This window comes from Macaca nemestrina, chromosome 5 (assembly GCF_043159975.1).
Source record: "Macaca nemestrina isolate mMacNem1 chromosome 5, mMacNem.hap1, whole genome shotgun sequence".
NCBI classification, from domain to species: domain Eukaryota; kingdom Metazoa; phylum Chordata; class Mammalia; order Primates; family Cercopithecidae; genus Macaca; species Macaca nemestrina.
Genome location: NC_092129.1, coordinates 4,157,442 through 4,175,814, shown reverse-complemented (window position 1 = coordinate 4,175,814; position 18,373 = coordinate 4,157,442). Strand labels below are relative to the sequence as shown.

The window sequence follows — 18,373 nt, the reverse complement described above, 5'->3', positions numbered from 1 at the left end:
AAGTTCTAGGAAGCCGTGGTGGGGAGATGCTGTGGGAGGGGCTGGGGGAAGCGGCTGTGCTCTTGGTTGGCCAAGTGGAAGCCGATATATCTTGGTCTGTGGGCCTGGCCGAGGCGATGCAGCTCTCCCGGGAGCAGAGAATCACCCTGGCAGGAACGTGGAATCCTGTCCGAGTTCTTCCCATTTGGTATCCACAGCATTTTATTTCAGCACAGCACATACTCATCTGAAGCCTTCACTGGAGTGCAGAGTACAGACTCACCTTGCTTGTAACTACTGATCCTATGCTCATACAGTACCTAAACAATGTGCTCGAACAACCAAAGGATTGGCTATACAAATGTTCAGTTCATAAACGGGCCACAGTCCTTGCAAATATTGAAAGTCGTGATGTCCTTGAAGGAAGGCACTTTGATACTGAGTGTGACAAGACTGCAAAAGATGACAGTGCACCTAAAGAACAGACAGCACACCCAGAAAAAGGAGGACAGGTAACCCAGAGAAAAGATGACAGTGAACCCAGAGAAAAGACGACAGTGCACCCAGAGAAAGGAGGACAGTGAACCCAGAGAAAAGCCTCAGAAAGCTATCCAGGACAAAATTCATCCAGTGATCAGATGAAGCACAGTTAGTGACATTTCTGCAACTGTTGAATTTTCTTGTTCATTTGATCTATGATTTATGCAAAGATCTGGTTGTACCTGGAAGATGGGAAAGAGTGGGGACCACAGTTCATGACCAGTGCGAGGAAGTTTGCCTTCGTTCATTTACTGCTACATCCACACAGCTCACAGCATGGTGGCCCACAAAATCTTGTCAATGACTACGGATGACATGAGGAAGATAATGTAATTTTCAAATGTGGTTTTCCTGAAACCAAGTCAACTATAGCTGATACGTTTTATTTCACTGCTTAATGTTTACATTAGAAAAACTAGTATTTTACTTTACTGAACTATGTGTAATTGTTCCATGTTTTTTGATACCTGTTTGACTTACCATGGGGTTGACATAATGAATTTATTGCACATTGTTCAAAAGGAACCAGGAGGTTTTTGTCAGCACCGTAATGTAAATTCCATTGTAGATGGTAACTGTAGATGGAAAAACTTTTGCTATAAAATGAAATGCTTCCCTAAATCAGACATTTTGGTCCAGTAGCTTGACTCAGTATAGATAGAGAGATATTTAAGTATAAAATACAATGAAAGCAGTCTAAATATTTAGAATCTTGGTTTAGATCCTGAAAGTAACTAATAATCCATAAGCAATGCAGTATTGCTCTACTGGGTCCTTTTCAAATTTATTTCATCATCTAGCTTTCCATATTGAATAAATTTACAGATTTAATTTATATAACTTGAATCTGTGAAGGAACAGATATTTCTACTGTTTAATGTCCTGTGATGCAGAACTCTTGAAAAAATTTTACGTTTTATATAATCAAACTTTAAGCAAAAAATGAAGAAGTAAAGTTAAACACGTTATTATTATTTTTTTTTTTTTGAGGCAGAGTCTTGCTCTGTCGCCAGGCTGGAGTGCAGTGGCACCATCTCGGCTCACTGCAACTTCCATCTCACGGGTTCAAGCCATTTTCCTGCCTCAGCCTCCTGAGTGGCTGGCACTACAGGCACATGCCACCACACCCAGCTAATTTTTGCATTTTTAGTAGAGATGGGGTTTCACCACGTTGGCTAGGATGGTCTTGAACTCCTGACCTCGTGATCTGCCTGCCTCGGCCTCCCAAAGAGCTGGAATAAAAGAAGCTCTAGTGATCTATTGCATAGCATGGTGATGACAGTCAATAATAATGTAGTATATATTTCAAAATTGCTAAAATAATAGATTTTCAATGTTTTCTTCACACAAAAAAAATGATGCCTGTAAAGTAATGGATAAGTTATTTATTTTGATTCAGTCATTCCACAATGCAAACTTACATCAAAACTCCACATTGTACCTAATAAATATATACAATTACTGTTGGTTGAAATTATTTTGAAAGAGGCAAGATTAAGCTGTTGCAAATAGGGATGCAGAGTGGACGGCACAACTGCGAACAGCAAGGGTCACTGTCAGGGTCAAGAGAGCGACAGCTAACCGTGGCTGGGTGCACAGGGAGACTGCGGGTACAGCTGACAAAGCCTATGATCTCAGCCAGGCTTGGGGGTGTGCGCTTGTGATCCCAGCTACTCGAGAGGCTGATGCAGGAGAATTGCTTGAACCTGGGAGGCAGAGGTTGCAGTGAGCTGAGATCGCACCACCCTGGGCGATAGAGTGAGAGTCTGTCTTAAAAAAAAGAAGGCTGTGACTTAATGACTTAACATGCATGGAGTTCAGAGAAAAGGCAAGAGACAAAACATGGTCCAGGGAATTTAGACCTGAGACTGGAATGAACACTTTGTTCATTGCCTGTTTTCATGCATTTGTACATTTATACGCTCTCAACCCTGTTCCAGGAAAGATTTAAAGGACATAAGTAAGAATGCAAGCTGGTCAAGGCTATTCTGATTTTAAATGTCAGTTCAGCTCCTACTTTCTGGGGTTTGGCAAATCGAGTTAAGGGCCTTTTCCTCAAATGCTCAAACATTCCGATCAGACTAAAGCAAGCAACTGGAATCACTTGAAACCCAGAGACCAGATTCCATTCTCCCTCCGTTTTTTGAAATCGTCACTTCTTTATCACCAGCTGGGTTTTGATGACTCTTCAGGTGTAAAGGTCAACCTCATAGAAATGGGAAAACCTGTGTTGTTAGGAAGGATGGTTTTAAGTGAGCATTTGAAGTTTTAGGGCAAGAATAGCCTCGGGCCATCTGTCAGGAAAAGCTGCCACATCTGGGCAGTGTCTCTCCTAGGGTGAAACGTGCGCAGATTAAACTGAAGTAATAACGAGCTCACGTAGAGTCTGAGACGAGACAGGAAATTTATAGGCACGGCACGTGCCTTCGGTGCCTGGGCTATGGAGGAAAGAACACAGACGGTCTTTCTGAGGCGGGGCAGACAAAACCACTGAAAGTGAAGGAGAATTAAGGCAATATACGGTGGCCATTCAAAAAGCCTCAGATTTCCACTCCTAGGAAGATGGAACAGGCGAGCGTTTTCCTCCTTCCCGCAGGTGCAACCGGAAACCTCGGGCAGGGCCCGTCGAACAAACGCAGGAAGACCAGGGGCGGAGAGAGGAAGCCCCGGGGATTCGGGGGACCATGAGAACGACAGGATGGGGCGTTCCTGGGTTTTCTTTTTGACTCTTCCACCCCAAACTGGGTGTTCACGAGGACGCAAAGGAAGACAGCCCCCGCTGCTGTCTCCAGCCAGAGCACTGGGAGAGGCGCGGCTCCAGGAAATATTTCAAGGACCCTGGGAAATGGGTGATCTCGGAATGTGAAAAATCTTCAGGAGACTGGAAGTGTTTTGAAGTTGAAGGTTATGGTTCTTTCTCATTTTGTTTCAAAACAGGACCCCCATTTCCCTTACTGTAGGATTCGAGGAGACAACAAGAGGAGGAAAGGGGTGTCAGGGTCAGAGTCGCCTCGAAGGCGACGAGAAGCAGAAGCGCAGGCCTGCGAGGTGCTCTTCAGAGTGACTTCGCTGTGGGCTGCGGGAGGCAACAGAAGGAACTCGGCTTCCACTGGCCACGTTCCCCTCCCCGGAGCGGAGGACACAGCCCGGTTTCTTCAGGCAGCGGCTCCAGCCAGCTCCGCCCCACAGGGAAGGAGCGCGCAGCTCCCACACCCCGCAGGCGGCGCTGACAGACTCCGCCCTCCCGGAGCGCAGGCGTGTGGGGGGCGCCGCCCTCGTCGCCGTCGGGGGCCCCGCAGGCCCGCGACCGTCTGCCTGGTTCTCCCGCCTCTGCAAGCCTCGCCTTCAGGACTCCGCCTCGCCGTCCTCTTTTCTGTCGGGAGACTCACGGGACCGTCTGTCTGGACGACGTGTGCACATTTCTCACCACGATTCCTCTGCACACCAGGTCCCGGCACCGCCGCGCTGGGGTCGGCACAGCTGAATTGTGCGGGCAGCGAAGGGGCCTCACGGGGACCGCTCAGCTCCCTGAGGGCGCAGCCCGCCTGGTCCGGGGGCGAAGAATGAACTTCCGCGGTTTTCAGTGACCCAGTTTGTGGCCCGGCACATGCTGAAAAGGTAGATCTGACCGCGTTACCTCAGAGATGGGCCGTGAGCTGCTTTGTGCCGCCAAATAACCTGTTTACCCAACAGCGCCCCCTGTAGCCCCGTGCTCAGAACGGGCTTTTCCATGACGTTCCTACATTGTGTTTACAGCGCTCTGTGAGGGGTTTGCACGCACAGGCCGACCTCGTTTTATTGTGCCTTGCTCTGTTGTGCCTCGCAGATACTGCACTGGTGAAACCCCGTCTCTACTAAAAAATACAAAAAAAAAAAAAAGTCTGTGGCAGCACCGTTGGGGCACATCAATGGGTCCCATTTTCTAACAGCTTGTGCTCACTTCATCTCTCTATGTCACATTTTGGTAATTCTTGTAATAGTTCGAATTTTTTCATTATAATTATGTCTGTCATGGTGATCTGCACCTAGTGATCTTCGATTTTACTTTGTAATTGTTTTGTAACCAACAACCATACCCAGGTAAGATGGAAAACATAATAAATGTCACCTGTGTTCCACGTGCTCCACTGACCAGCTGCCTCCATCTCTCTGCCTCCCCTCAGACCTCCCTAGTCCCTGAGACACAATTGTGGAATTACACCATTAATAACCTACAACAGCCTCTAAGTGTTCAAGTAAAAGGAAGAGACACATATCCCTCATTTTAAGTCGAAAGCTAGAGATGATTAAGCTTAGTGCGAAAGGCCTGTTCAAAGTTGAGATAGGCTGAAAGCAAGGCCTTTTGCACCCAGGAGTTAGCCCAGTTGTGAATGCAAAGAAAAACAAAGGAAATTAAAAGTGCTGCTTTAGTGAACACATGAATGACAAGAAAGTGAAACAGCTTTATTGCTGATTCAAAAAAGGCTGAGAGGAGTGAGAAAACTATGGCAGAAAAGTTTGAAAGTGGCAGAGGTTGGTTCATGAGTTTTAAGGAAATAAACATGTCCATAACTTAAAAGTGCAAGATGAAGTAACAAGTGCTGATGGAGAAGCTGCAGCAAGTTATCCAGAGACCTAGCTAAGGTAAGTGATGGAGGTGGCTACACCAAACCACAGGTCGTCAGTGTAGATGAAACAGCCTTTTGTTGGAAGAAGATGCCATCTAGGACTTTCATAGCTAGAGAGGAGAAGTCAATGCCTGTCTTCAAAGCTTCAAAGGACAGGATATCTGTTGTTAATAGCTAATGCATCTGGTGACTTAAAATTGCAGCCAATCTCACTTACCATTCCAAAAATCCTAGGGCCCTTAAGAATTATGCTTAATAGGGAGGCTGAGGTGGGTGGATCTCCAGAAGTCAGGAGTTTGAGACCAGCCTGACCCATATGGAGAAACCCTGTCTCTACTAAAAAAATTAGCCAGGCATGGTGGTGGGTGCCTGTAATCTCAGCTACTTGGGAGGCTGAGGCAGGAAAATCACTTGAACCCAGGAGGTGGAGGTTGTGATGAGCCAAGATCTTGCCATTGCACTCCAGCCTGGGCAACAAGAGTGGAACTCTGTCTCAAAAAAAAAAAAAAAAAAAAAAAAAAAAAGAATTATGCTAAATCTACTCTGTCTTTGCTCTATAAGTAGAATAAAAAAGCCAGGATGGCAGCACATCTGTTTACAGAGTGGTTTACTGAATATTTTGAGCCCATTACCAAGACCTACTGCTCAGAAAAAAAGACTATTTTCAAAATATTACTGTTCATTGGCAATGCACCCAAGGGCTCTGTTGGAGATGTGCAAGGAGAGTAATGTTGCTTTCATGCCTGCTAACACCACATCCATTCTGCAGCCCATGCATCAAGGAGAAATTTCAACTTTCAAGTCTTGTTACTTAAGAAATACATCTCATAAGGCTATAACTGCCATAGATAGTGATTCCTCTGATGGATCTGGGCAAAGTTAATTATAAACCATCTAGAAAGGATTTACCATTCTAGATGCCATTAAAAACATTCATGATTCATGGGAGGAGAAACAATATCAACATTAACAGGAGTTTAGAAGAAGTTGATTTCATTCCTCATGGATGATTTTAAGGGGTTCAAGCCTTCAGTGCAGGAAGTAACTGCAGATGAGGTGGGAATAACAAGAGGACTAGAATTAGAAGTGGGGCCTAAAAATGTGGCTGAATTGCTGCAATCTCAGGATAAAATTTGAACAGATTAGGAGTGGCTTCTTATGGTTGAGCAAAGAAAGTGGTTTCTTGAGATAGAATTGACTCCTGGTGAAGATGCTGTGAACATTATTGATACGACAACAAAGGATTTCGAATAGTCCGTAAACTTAGTTGATGAGGCAGTGGGTAAGGTTTGAGGGGATTGACTCCAATTTTGAAAGAAGTCATACTGTGGGTAAAATGCTATCAAACAGCATCGCATGCTACAGAGAAACCTTTCATGAGAGGAAGATTCAATCAATGCAGTCAACTTCATTGTGGTCTTGTTTCAGATATTGCCACAGTCACCCCAACCTTCAGCAACTTCCACCCCGATCAGTCAGCAGCCATCAACATCCAGGCAAAGCCCTCCACCAGCAAAATAATTGTAACTCACTGAGGGCTCAGATGATCATTAGCATTTTTTAAAACAATACAGTATTTTAAAATTGAGATCTGTTCATGTTTTAGACATAATGCTATTGCACTCTTAATAGACTACAGTATAACATAAACCAAACTTTTATAGGCACTGGGAAAATGAAATATTTGTGTGACTTGTTCTGTTGCAATATGAGCTTTATTGTGGTGGCCTGGAACCAAATCCACAGTATCCCCAAGGTCTGCCTGTAAGGTGAGGCAGCAGCCCCAGAAACTAATGCAGCCTGCCAGGTGCTCTGTGTTCCCAGCAAGCAAGGACACTTCCCTAGATATCAGGGGAAGTGATACAAAGACAGAAAGTTGTGGTCATTTGAGAATCAACTCATAATAAAAAATAATGAAATATGGTTAATTGAAGTAAGTTGATTACAAATTGAAAATGATATTAGAAGAAAGAAGTTTTATACAAAGATGGTTGTGATACAAAAGAATATAATGACACATTTAATTTTATTGCCTTGAATAAATGAGGAATGTGGTTTTATTCCTTCCATTGTCTGCTTCTAAAGTATAGATATAAACTTTGTCTATCTGCAGTTGCAGATAAGAAACCTGGGAAGCCACAAGAAAGCCAAGTAGCCTAGGAAAAAGTGAGCATTGAGCCACAAGCAAAAAATAACAGTCGATCCTGTTGGTGCCACCTGACAGCAGAGACAGCTGAGGACCCCCAAGCGTGAGTCCAGAGAGCTGCCCGGCAGCCCCACCCTGCCTTTCCAGGATGAGTCTTCTCTGGGAAGCCACTGCTCATTCGGAAGGTGAAGAATGCCACAGTTTCCAACACCATCCCCCGCTCTGCTGACCTCTCAGAACGGCAGGACCACGCGTGACGGAACACCAGGCAGGGGAGAGTCAAATATACAAGGTGGGACGCCAGGCAGGGCCAGCATCTCCATCAGGCACATGAGGGCCCACGATACTTTTAGGAGCCCATGAAAATGTTTTAATTTCTCTTAAAAATCAGAAGGAAACAAATGAACTCTTAGGTGTAAGAAAATGTTTTAATATACACGATTGATATATCCACCTTCATACAAATGCAGTAACAAAACTTACATGTTTAAATTTTTTAATGGAAAAAAGCTCCCACAAAGGCAATGACAGTCATGATGTGGCCTGATCCCAGGTTGCAAAAAACTAAAACTTCTGTGAATGGCGTTCATTAGAAACACAAGAATGCTAATGTAGCATGTCAGGTTTAACCATAAAGGTTGAGTATGATGTCCAGTGCCTTGAGTTTAAAATGCCAGAGGAGGAATAACCAGTGAGTAACACAGTTCCCGCTGTCACACTCACACCCATAGCAAGATGAACCACAGGATTTCTGTTTTTCTTTTTAAAGCAGGGAAACAAGTAAAATACAATATAGTAATAATTATAGTAATAATTGTACAATTATAGTAATAATTGTAGGAAAATGTAAAAAATATAGAATAATGAGAAAATGGTTAATACTGTAGAGTAGGTTCAAATTGGAGGTCTGTAAGAAGTCGGTGATAATCTGAATTGTTTGGTTCTGTCTCTTGTATAAAGTATTTGTTCAAAAATATCAACCATTCTAAACCTATAATTGCAGTATTAAGAAAACTTAATTAAAATCAATCTTTAAGTGCTCAAGAAAAGGTAGTTTCAAAGGTGAATTTGATAAACTGAGCATCAGACAGAGTCGTCAGTTTTGGGAGTCAGCCTCTATGTTGAAATCCCTTTCACTTTAGCACCAATAATCAGAGTTCACGAGGCCACTCTCCACATTCTCACCTCTTCGTTTACTCCAGAGCCTCCGAGGCTCCACTCTCCACTCTAGCTGCTGGGGAGCGAAGGTGAAGGTGACTGAGCTCCATCCTCAATGTGTTGTCTAGGTGGGGACAGGCAGGTCTGCAGGTCATCGGGATACAGTGTGAGGAGGACATGAGGAGTGCAAGGTTCAGTGAGCACTTGGGGGCCTTAGCCTGGGGGTGGGGGAGGGTGAGCCAAGGAATGTTTGCGGAAGGAACGATGAGTCGGAAGAAGTCGGGTTAACCTAAGGGAGGGCCTTCTGCATGATGTGGGCTGTGGGGAGCAGGAGAGAAGAGGCGGGAGGGGCTGCACCTGATGGCGATGAAACTTGGGGCCCATGCTCTGAGAGGACCTGTGCTCCTTAGGAAAACATGGAGCCCTGCAGGACTCCACGTGCAGAGAGAGGAGGGCTCCATCCAAGACTCCCTTCAGGAGCAGCACCTGGGTGGAATGGACGGGACGCCTCTGTCCTGCCCCCTTCTCATCCATCCCCACAACATCCCTGAGCCGTGCAGGGGATGAAATGTCACCCACTTAGGGAAAAGGAAGTGGGGGACAGCTGAAGATTTTTTCCAAGGTGGCAGTAGACAGTGGCCCAGATGGGTGTGACTCACCCCATCTCCCAGCCCTTTATACTCTGTCATTGTTTTGTGATGGTCTTAATGCTACCTTTTTGAACAAGTAAATGTGCTTGTTTACAATTTGTGCATAAATGTGCCTGCAAATAGGTTAATAGAGACCCCTCCTCAAAATTAATGTAATAAATATAATCAGATTGTACATCTAATAAGAAGCCTTCGGGAGATTGTTAAGAACTAAAAGTAAATTCTGACTTTTTGCAAACCAGTATGAAATGTTGTTTTAATAAGCTTGTACTGATTTCCAGTATTGCAGAATGTATATTCCATGAAGGGCTTCCCGCACATGGAATGTATTAATTCCATGTGCACACTGAATTAATCTTATTTGGATGACAGATTTTGCACCCGTCACTACTGGAGAGTGTACTGCAGATGATATTTAATGAAAACTTCCAGTCAGGCAGGTGATCTGATGCCTGCGCACGGCTTCCTGATAAAATTGCATGTTTGATTCTTCCCTGATCTCCCACAGATAAAGAGAAGTGCATTTTTTCAGTACAGCCGTGTATCATTTTGTTTGCTTCAGTGACAATTTTTAGTATAAGCTGATTTAAAACAATCAAAGCAACAGGCAAGTCCATTCTTTCAGCCAAACCCAAAATAGCTTTTTAATAATGGATTTGTTTTGCCGGTTATGCCTGACAAATGCCTCGCATTGCTGTAGCATTCATCTGAAAACAAAAGGCCTCCATCCACTGCAATCGTAGTAGACTTCCTTTTTTTCCTTCAAAGCCAGATAGCACATGGTTCTTGAGTTACTATAAATAGCATTACCAAATATTGAGGACTACGATGATGCGTGCACAGTATTAAGGTTAAAATAATCCCTGGCACTAAAATATGGTGGTGTAGTCCATAAAAACATGAGTACATACTGGAAAAAATTAAAAAACTATGCATCTTCTGATAAGATTTTCAAGAAATTATCTCTTTCCAAAATCATGTTTGGGGCATCCACATTTCAGTATAAAAATTAGATGAATGCCAGTCTGCTTTTGTATTTCTAGGTGGCCTGCAAAACAACAAAAGAAGTAAGTAACTGGTTATCATTTTATATCGGGATTTAAAAAATCTCAAGTTTCAGGAGGCAACATGCTCCCCGGGCAGCGACAGGCCATGATAACTGCACTATTGGAGCCCTGACCTGACTTGGACGCCACTTGAGTATCCTTGTAGTGACTAGAATTGTCTCCCTCTTGTCCCAGTGTGGACAGGGGTGTCGGTGAGCAGAGGTGAACTGTCCAGGCTGAGCTTCTGTAATGCTGGAGATATGAGCCGTGCTTGGGGTGGGCCATAAAGGGGAGAGGGGCTCAGCACTTTGTGAATCAGCTGGTCCAAGGGCACTTGCTCTGCAGAGACCTCCTGGGTCCATCACAAGGCAGAAATGGCCCCTGTGATGATCAAAGAGGGTGCAGTGTTGCTGGGGGCATGGAAATCTTTCTTTTGTGAGCCTTCTGTTATCTGATGGGTGCTGCTCTAACCGTATTTCCTAAGTAGAGAAGAGAATGTCCTTTTCTTTGCAATTTCTAGATAGAGGCTTGGGTAGTCCTAAAGGTTTAGTGGCTCTCCAAGATCATCTGGGACAGCTAATACATTATTAGTTTTCGTCTGTTTTAGCAAAAAACTGCAATTGGCATTTCCCATGTGACGCTGCGTGTTGAGGGCTCATCTGCTTCTCATCCAGGATGATGTTTCCAGCTTCATCTTTGATCTTAACCCTCCCGGAGGCGTGCTTGGTTTCCTGACAGCCGCTGCAATACACAGTCTTGATGGTGCCATCTGGGCACTCCCTTCTCTTGAACTGGGCCGTGTGGATTTCTTTCTGCCCGTTGCTGAGCACAATGGTTTTGTCGCCATTCCTGAGAAGAGAAACACGTGGAAGGGCAGTGTGCGCCAGGGCCAATGCTGCTAGTGTGGAGGCCAGTAGGGGGTGGGGGAGTACCGAATAATGGCCCCACCTGGGGCCCTTCTTCCAAAGCTCGTTAGATGAGGGTGCAGAAGGCCACGGGCAGTGGCGGGAAAGGTGCACGGTGGGCTCAGGGCATCAGCAGAAACTTGGTGTGGGTGAGAGAGGGCAAGTGTGGAGGACCAGGAGGCAGGGCGGGAGGTCAGCCATGTCTGCTCACCTGCAGGCTGAAGCCTGTGCGGACAGCTGGCTCTGACGGTGAGAGGGACGGTAGGGTTAACACAGGGAGTGACAGGGACACACATAGAATCATTTCAGAAAAGTGGCCCCGGAGGTGACAGGGAAGATTCTGACTGCTGTGAGGAAGCTGGGGGAGTCTGTTGTAATTGCCCAGGAGAGAAATGGTGAGAGCGGGAGACTGCAGAACTCAGAGAAAGGTTGGAGGTGGGGCAGCAAGGAGACACAGCCCACAGTGCTCACTCAGTGGTCACTTGAATATCAGGAAAGAAAGGGAAGGTCTAAAACAACATCCCATGCCCTCCCTTGGGCAGCTGGGTGGATCTTTACTTTCTGCACAAACTAGCATTGAAATAGCAGCTCTGATGAGCTCTTCCTTGTTGTGCCTTAAACATTTGCTTGCACGTGTTCTGCAATGGACTTGGGCTTCTAGACCACGTGGTCTGAGGTGAGCACTGAAGACTGGAGTGTATTTTTACGGTTATAATTCAAACACAGCTAATGTCAGTAAAGTAAATACCTGAAAGTCCATTTGAAACTCACAGTCTCTATAAAGGGATTCAAATCAAGGCCATAAGACAAAACTTCTGGAGTCAATGACATTATTATTATTTTTTTTAATACAAGCACTTAAATGTTTGCAAAAATCTAAATTAATATAAGGAAATTATTAAATACACAAACAAAAACTGGGGATGTTTCGGGTTCGCATTGTGTGACATTACTGACCTTTCCACCCTTACGATTGTCCCATCAGGAAATAAGGTCTCTTCCTGTCCATCCTTGAGATGTTTCACTGTCCCGTCGGGAAACACAATTTCTTTGGAGCCATCGGGGTAGAATTTTTCTGCAGAATGCAGTTTTTAAGTGTATGTTACATTGAATCTGTTTAGAAACATGTTCTATCCAAATAATCTATAAAATATTCATGAGATTTGTAGAGTATTTTCTAATCATCTGGCTTTATAACTAGGGTTGCCAAGTATAATTGAATTTTAGATAAACGATGAACCATAAATAATTTATTTTTATTGTTATTTTTTTGAGACAGAGTCTCACTCTGTTGCCCAGGCTGGAGTGCAATGGCACAATCTTGGCTCACTGCAACCTCCATCTCCCCAGTTCAAGCGATTCTCCTGCCTCAGCCTCCTGAGTAGCTGGGATTACAGGCATGCGTCACCACGCCCGACTGATTTTTGTATTTTTAGGAGAGACAGGGTTTCGCCATGTTGGCCAGATACTCTCAAACTCCTGACCTCAGATGATCTGCCTGCCTCAGCCTCCCAGGGTGCTGGGATTACAGGCATGAGCCACTACACCTGGCCAAATGATGAATAATTTTTAACGTAAGTATATTTCAAATATTGCATGGAACATACTTTTATATCAAAAATTACTTGCTGTGTATCTGATATTTCAAATTCAGTGAGGGACTTGAATCAATATATTTGTTAAATCTGGCAACCCTACTTATAATAAAAGTTTAAGGACTTCAATACTATATGAAGATACTCAAGAAGAAAAACTGTGTGAACATCTGAGAGCGCATTTACTGTGTTCCGCTGTTTCAACCAGGATGTAAACAACATACACACCTATCTTTGCAAATTCAGTAGATTTGTATTTGTAAACCAGGACACTTGTGTGTCACTTAGCTGCTTAAATATATTTGGTGCCGATCTGCCTACTACGGGCTGAATGCTGTGCCCTCCCCAAATTCCTGTGTTGAAACCTAATCCCCAAAGCAATGGTGTTGGGAGATGAGGCCTTTGGGTGATGATGCGGTCATGAGGATGGAGCCCCATGAATGGGATTAGCGCCTTTACTAAAGGGACCCCAGAGAGCTGTCTCGTCCCTTCCACCATGTGAGGCTGCAATGAGAAGATGCCACCTGTGAACCAGGCAGCACCCCTCACCAGACATTGCAGCTGCCGGCACCTTCATTATGGACTTCCAGCCCCCAACACCGTTGTTGGCAAGCCAGCCAGTCTGTGGCATTTTGCTATGGCAGCCTGAACAGGATAAGGCACACGCCATAAAGAACCGATATTCAACATGCAGTTTTGTACCTGCTCTATCATTTTTTATTTACACTTGAACGTCTTGCTCGAGGCAGAATGATCTTGGTCTCATTAAAACACAAAATTTAGATTCTCCCAACTTTGCTAAGTGATCTCTGGCTGAAATTTTCCTTTCCCTCCCATATGCTGTCTGACTCCCCGAGTCCCTGTGTTTGAGGTCAAAGGTCCATTATTAACCGCACAGTCAGTGCCCTCTGCTTCTGAATGCTTTTGACTCACTATGGTAAACATTCAACTTTACATTTTCATATTGATTTGCAGTTTTCAGCTGGATAATAAATCGTAAGAAAGGGCCATAATTCACCCTCTACGGCATCCTCCAGGGATGATTAGCAGTGACTTTCACCTTGCACTGGAGACAGAACCCTTGACGCAGAGGAACTCGCTGTGGAGCCTGCTGAAATACTGCTGCACTGTGCCTATTTCATTATAGGAACAGGAACGTGATTACAGTGCCTGCATGTGGGGTACACACACAGCTGCTTGATGTGTTTGTGAAAAAAGGAAAGCTGCCAAATTAAACTTAATTGATGAGTTTCCATTTGTTCTGTTTTTCATTGAGATGGAGTCTCCCTCTGTCGCCCAGGCTGGAGTGCAGTGGTGCGATCTCAGCTCACTGCAGCCTCCACCTCTGAGGTTCAAGCAATTCTCCTGCCTTGGCCTCCCGAGTAGCTTGGGTTACAGGCATGTGCCACCACACCCGGCTGATTTTTGTATTTTTAGTAGAGACAGGGTTTCACCATATGGGCAAGCTGGTCTGGAACTCCTGACTTCAAGTTATTTGCCCGCCTCTGCTTCCCAAAGTTCTGGGATTACAAGCGTGAGCCACCACACACGGCCTCCATTTGTTCTTTTACTATCCATTGCTTCTTTTTTATTTGTATTGTCAACTGTTAGCAGTTTCTGACAGATAAGGGGCAGCACACACACACACACACGTGTGTGTGTCTGTCTCTGCGTGTGTGTATTTAGAGTCAAGGCCTCACTCTGTCACTTAGCCTGGCATGCAGTGGTGTGATCATGGCTCACTGCAGCCTCAGACGCAGAGCTCAAGTGATCCTCCTGCCTCAGCCTCCTGAGTAGCTGGGACTACAAGAGCATGCCACGATGCCCAGCTAATTTTTTATTTTTTTGCAGGACCAGGGTCTTGTTTATGTTTCCCAGGTGGTCTCTAACTCCTGGCCTCAAGGGACCCTCCCACTGTGGCCTCCCAAAGCACCAGGATAACTAGTGTGAGCACCATGCCCAGCCCACAAAATATATTTAAGAAAAATAAATACAGTGAAGAACCTGACAACTGAGGAAATATTCTACCCCTTAAAATGATTTTTAGCACAAAATTGTAAAAGATTGTTTTCCTGTTGTGTATTAATGGAACACCCTGGAGAAACGGGGGGCTCTTCTTTGGGTCAACAGCTGAGAGCAAATGAATTCACTCACTGTCTGGTACATATCAATGCACGATTCTTGGCTGATTTGTATTAATGTATAAGAACCATGCACGTCACACACAATTGCACCTATAAAATGGAAGGAGTGGAAACAATGGCACGTCTGCTTCACTCTGTTCTGGAAATGTCAGCCATAGGCAAAACTGTTGAATGTATGACAAATATATCCAAGAATAGTAACAGAACTTAGAATTCCTGCTGGAAAATGAACTGAGACCTTCTACATGGACCAGCTGAGAGTCAAAGTTTTAGGCCTTTTAAACAAAAATAAAATACAGACCTGTAAATACTTTTCTTTTTCAAAAGACTGGCGTTAATATTAATCGCTCAGCATGACCTTCACAAACTAGCAAGTGTAATTTTTCTTTTGTCAAATGTTTGCTGGAGGTCACTCAAGAGAACAATTGCTCTAGTGCCCAATTTGCTGCTACATGCCCAGTGAGAGCCTAAATGACAACCTGTGAAGGTGAACGTTCTAACAAGACACACAGCTGCGCCGGCTGAAATATTAGGACAAAAAGAAAAAGGGTTGGGAACCAGGAACTCGTAGGACAGCCTGAGTCTCAGCAGCTTCAAGGGCCCATCTGGAGGTCCGTTGTGTCACAGAGGAGCAGATGACCCACAGAGGCCTTGATTCTGCCATGGCAGTGGGCAGATCAGACATCCCACCCACACATCCACTACAAATCCTGAGGAATGCTCAAGTAAATCACAAAAACCCTGGGAAATGAACATGCAAGTTCGTGGAAGGAGCCACAAATCCCAGAGGGTGCTGGAATGCAGACCCGAACCTGACCTGCGACTGCCCTGTTGTCCTCTGCAGTCTCCAGGAGGTTTGGCCCTTAGTCGCTCTGCTGGGATAGGATGAAGGGCTTTGTCTGGGAATTGAAACTGCATCCATGCTTAAAGAGGACACTCTCTGAAGGTTAGAGCCCCAAGGAAAGAGGGAACTAGAAAATATCTCCTTGCTGGCAGATGGAGAGCACCAAGGAGTGTGGCTGTCTATCTCTGAGCTATTTCCAAAGAATGTGTCACTACCGGGTGACCCTCATTTACCCTTAGCAATTGCAATTCTGCTACCTGTACCTGGGACACCTTAAACTAAGAAACTAACATGAAGTGATCCCAGGCTGGTCGTGCCCTGGAACACCTGGCAGAAACAAAGTTTTCTGGATAGTATCTCCCAGACTGGGCCCCATATGATTGCCACCAACACAAGCCACTAGCACAAATATAAAATAGGTGAGGGAACGCAACACGATGAGGAAGTACCAGCAGAGACAAGCCAGCTGCAGCCAGCGCCACGCAGAGCTCTGAGATGGCAAGCATCCTGCTACCAGAAACAGATGACAAGGCAAATGTTTGTAGAATATTTTAAAAATTAAAGTAGGGAATTGAAAATGAAAACGAGAAAAAATTCTAGGTGGATTTGAAAAAGAACAAACGAAATGAATATAATCTTCAAAATTAAAGCCAAAATGATGTATTCAATAGCACATAATATTCAGCTGAAGAGAATACTGAGGAAATAGATAAATAATTTACCCAGATGATCACAAGAAAATATAATATGTGAAGATGGAAAGAGGCTAGAATGAGGTGGTGTCATGCAGCTATAATTGGAGGTGGAGGAAAGGTAAGATTGATAAAGATAATAGCTGTGAATTTCCCTGAACTTGATAGTGTTCCCAGATAAAATATAGGACACCCAGTTAAATCTGAATTTTCACATAAACTACAAATGACTTTTTGGTGTAAATATGTCCCACATACTCAATGAAACCTACTCATAACAAAAACAAATTCATTTATTGTTTACCTGAAATTCAAATTCAACTGGGCATCCTGCATTTTTATTTGCTAAATCTGGCAACCCTAGCTTATGAAAGACACGGTGATTATATTTAAGATGCACAACAGGCTGGCTGCAGTGGCTCACACCTGTAATCCCAGCACTTTGGGAGGCTGAGGCGGGCAGATCACAAGATCAGGAGATCGAGACCATCCTGGCTAACATGGTGAAACTCCATCTCTACTAAAAATACAAAAAATTAGTCAGGCATGGTGGCATGCACCTGTCGTCTCAGCTACTTGGGAGGCTGAGGCAGTAGAATCACTTGAACTGGGGAGGCAGAAATTGCAGTGAGCTGAGATCACGCCACTACACTCCAGCCTGGGTAACAGAGAGAGACTGCGTCTCAAAAAAAAAAAAAAAAAAAAAAAGGCACAACAAATCCCTAATACAATGAACAAAGTTAAATCCATAACTAGACAGATCATAATGTAGCTGGAGATAGAACAGCTCTTAAATGCAGCAAGGGAAAAAAATCACAGTTGAAGGGAGAAATTAGACCACCATCAGATCCTCCAGCAGACACCGTGTGGGCCTGGAATAAAGTCCTCAACATGCTGAGAAAAATCACTGTCATTCCCTTGCTCAAGATTCTCCAACAGCTTCTCTACAATGGTCTACACAGCCTGGTCCTGGCACTTTGACCTCATCTCCTCTACCCCTGCCACACCGGCCTCCTTGCTCTTCCTCAGACACACCACACTTTTCACGGCTCTTTCTCACTCTAGAATGTTCTTCCTGACATGCACACTGCTCCCTCTCTCACATCACTCATGGCTCCCTGAAATGTCACCTCTCAGTGAGGCCCTCCTCAACGGCCCCTAAGACAGCAGCCCAGCACGCTCCCTGTCCGCTTTCTACCCTCTTGTTTGTCTTGGTAGCTTTTCATGCAGACTGATATTTTATATTGATTTTTATTTTTACCTGATTATTTTATGCTTCCCTCCAATAAAATGTCATGAAATAAGAACTTTTCACAGATTTGCTCACTGCTGAATCCCTAGCCCTAAAACAATGCCTGCTGCACAGTGGCCATGGAATAGCTACGGGATGAGGAGTCAGAAGGTGCATCAGGACGAACGACCATTCGTGAACAAGGCAAAACAAAGGACATTTTCAGGTGAGCCAAAATTGATAGGGTTGATTGCCCCCATCTCTTCATGCTCGTCAAGTAGAAGGAAGTGGTGCAGAGAAGAAAAGCCCAAGATACAAGAAAGAAAAGCCCCAAATTCTGCATACATTTAAAAAGTTTAAAGTAAACACTGGCCACATAAACACCACAGTGATAATCATAACTACTACTGGAGGTGAAAACAACTTAGAGTAAAAATCCTGGCAGAAGCCAACACAATGGCATGAAAGACTGGGGAGGAGAATTAGAACTAAAAGACTCTTGATTTGGTTGTAGAGGACAGTTAGGATACTGATACATTTTCAGTTCATGCAATAAAACCTCAGGTTAAAAGGAAAGTTATTTTCAGATTATATATTTTTCTAAATGTCTGTTTCTTATAAGATCATATTTAAAGGTAAAGATTTAGAAGTAGCAAAAGAAAGAATAGATATAGATATACCAGGCATATGTTAACTAACTGAAGGAAAGCTGCTGTACCTATTAGACTTAATAGACTTAAAGCAGAAAGCATTAAAGGTATAAAAATATGTGTCACTGGTTAAGGATTTTTAAAAAGACACAAATTCCTAATAAAGAGAAAAATTACAAATAAATA

The 18,373-nt window shown here is 44.2% G+C and overlaps 1 protein-coding gene and 1 long non-coding RNA gene across 8 annotated transcripts in view; one reads left to right on the top strand and one right to left on the bottom strand.

Moving 5' to 3' along the window:
• Nucleotides 1–3,647: 3,647 nt before the first annotated feature.
• LOC105487573 (uncharacterized) lies at nucleotides 3,648–16,809 on the top strand. 2 transcript variants are annotated; one of them, XR_011623234.1, is made up of 4 exons: nucleotides 3,651–4,137; nucleotides 7,240–12,128; nucleotides 12,468–12,605; nucleotides 13,602–16,809. It is a non-coding gene; the product is annotated as an uncharacterized lncRNA (long non-coding RNA). The 2 variants fall into 2 exon arrangements; XR_011623233.1 differs by having other exon boundaries at nucleotides 3,648–4,137; nucleotides 7,240–12,605.
• Nucleotides 10,714–18,373, bottom strand: part of LOC105487574 (putative T-complex protein 10A homolog) — a 25,766-nt gene continuing 18,106 nt past the window's right edge. For 4 of the 6 annotated variants that reach the window (XM_071096193.1, XM_071096194.1, XM_071096195.1 and 1 more), the window contains exons 10-11: nucleotides 11,989–12,106; nucleotides 10,714–10,975 (exon numbers count right to left, since the gene is read on the bottom strand). In XM_071096193.1, the coding sequence (XP_070952294.1) occupies nucleotides 10,714–10,975; nucleotides 11,989–12,106 (380 nt within the window). Of the gene's footprint in view, nucleotides 10,976–11,967; nucleotides 12,107–18,373 lie in introns of those variants that run through there. The other 2 variants (XR_011623231.1, XM_071096197.1) reach the window with 2 other exon arrangements.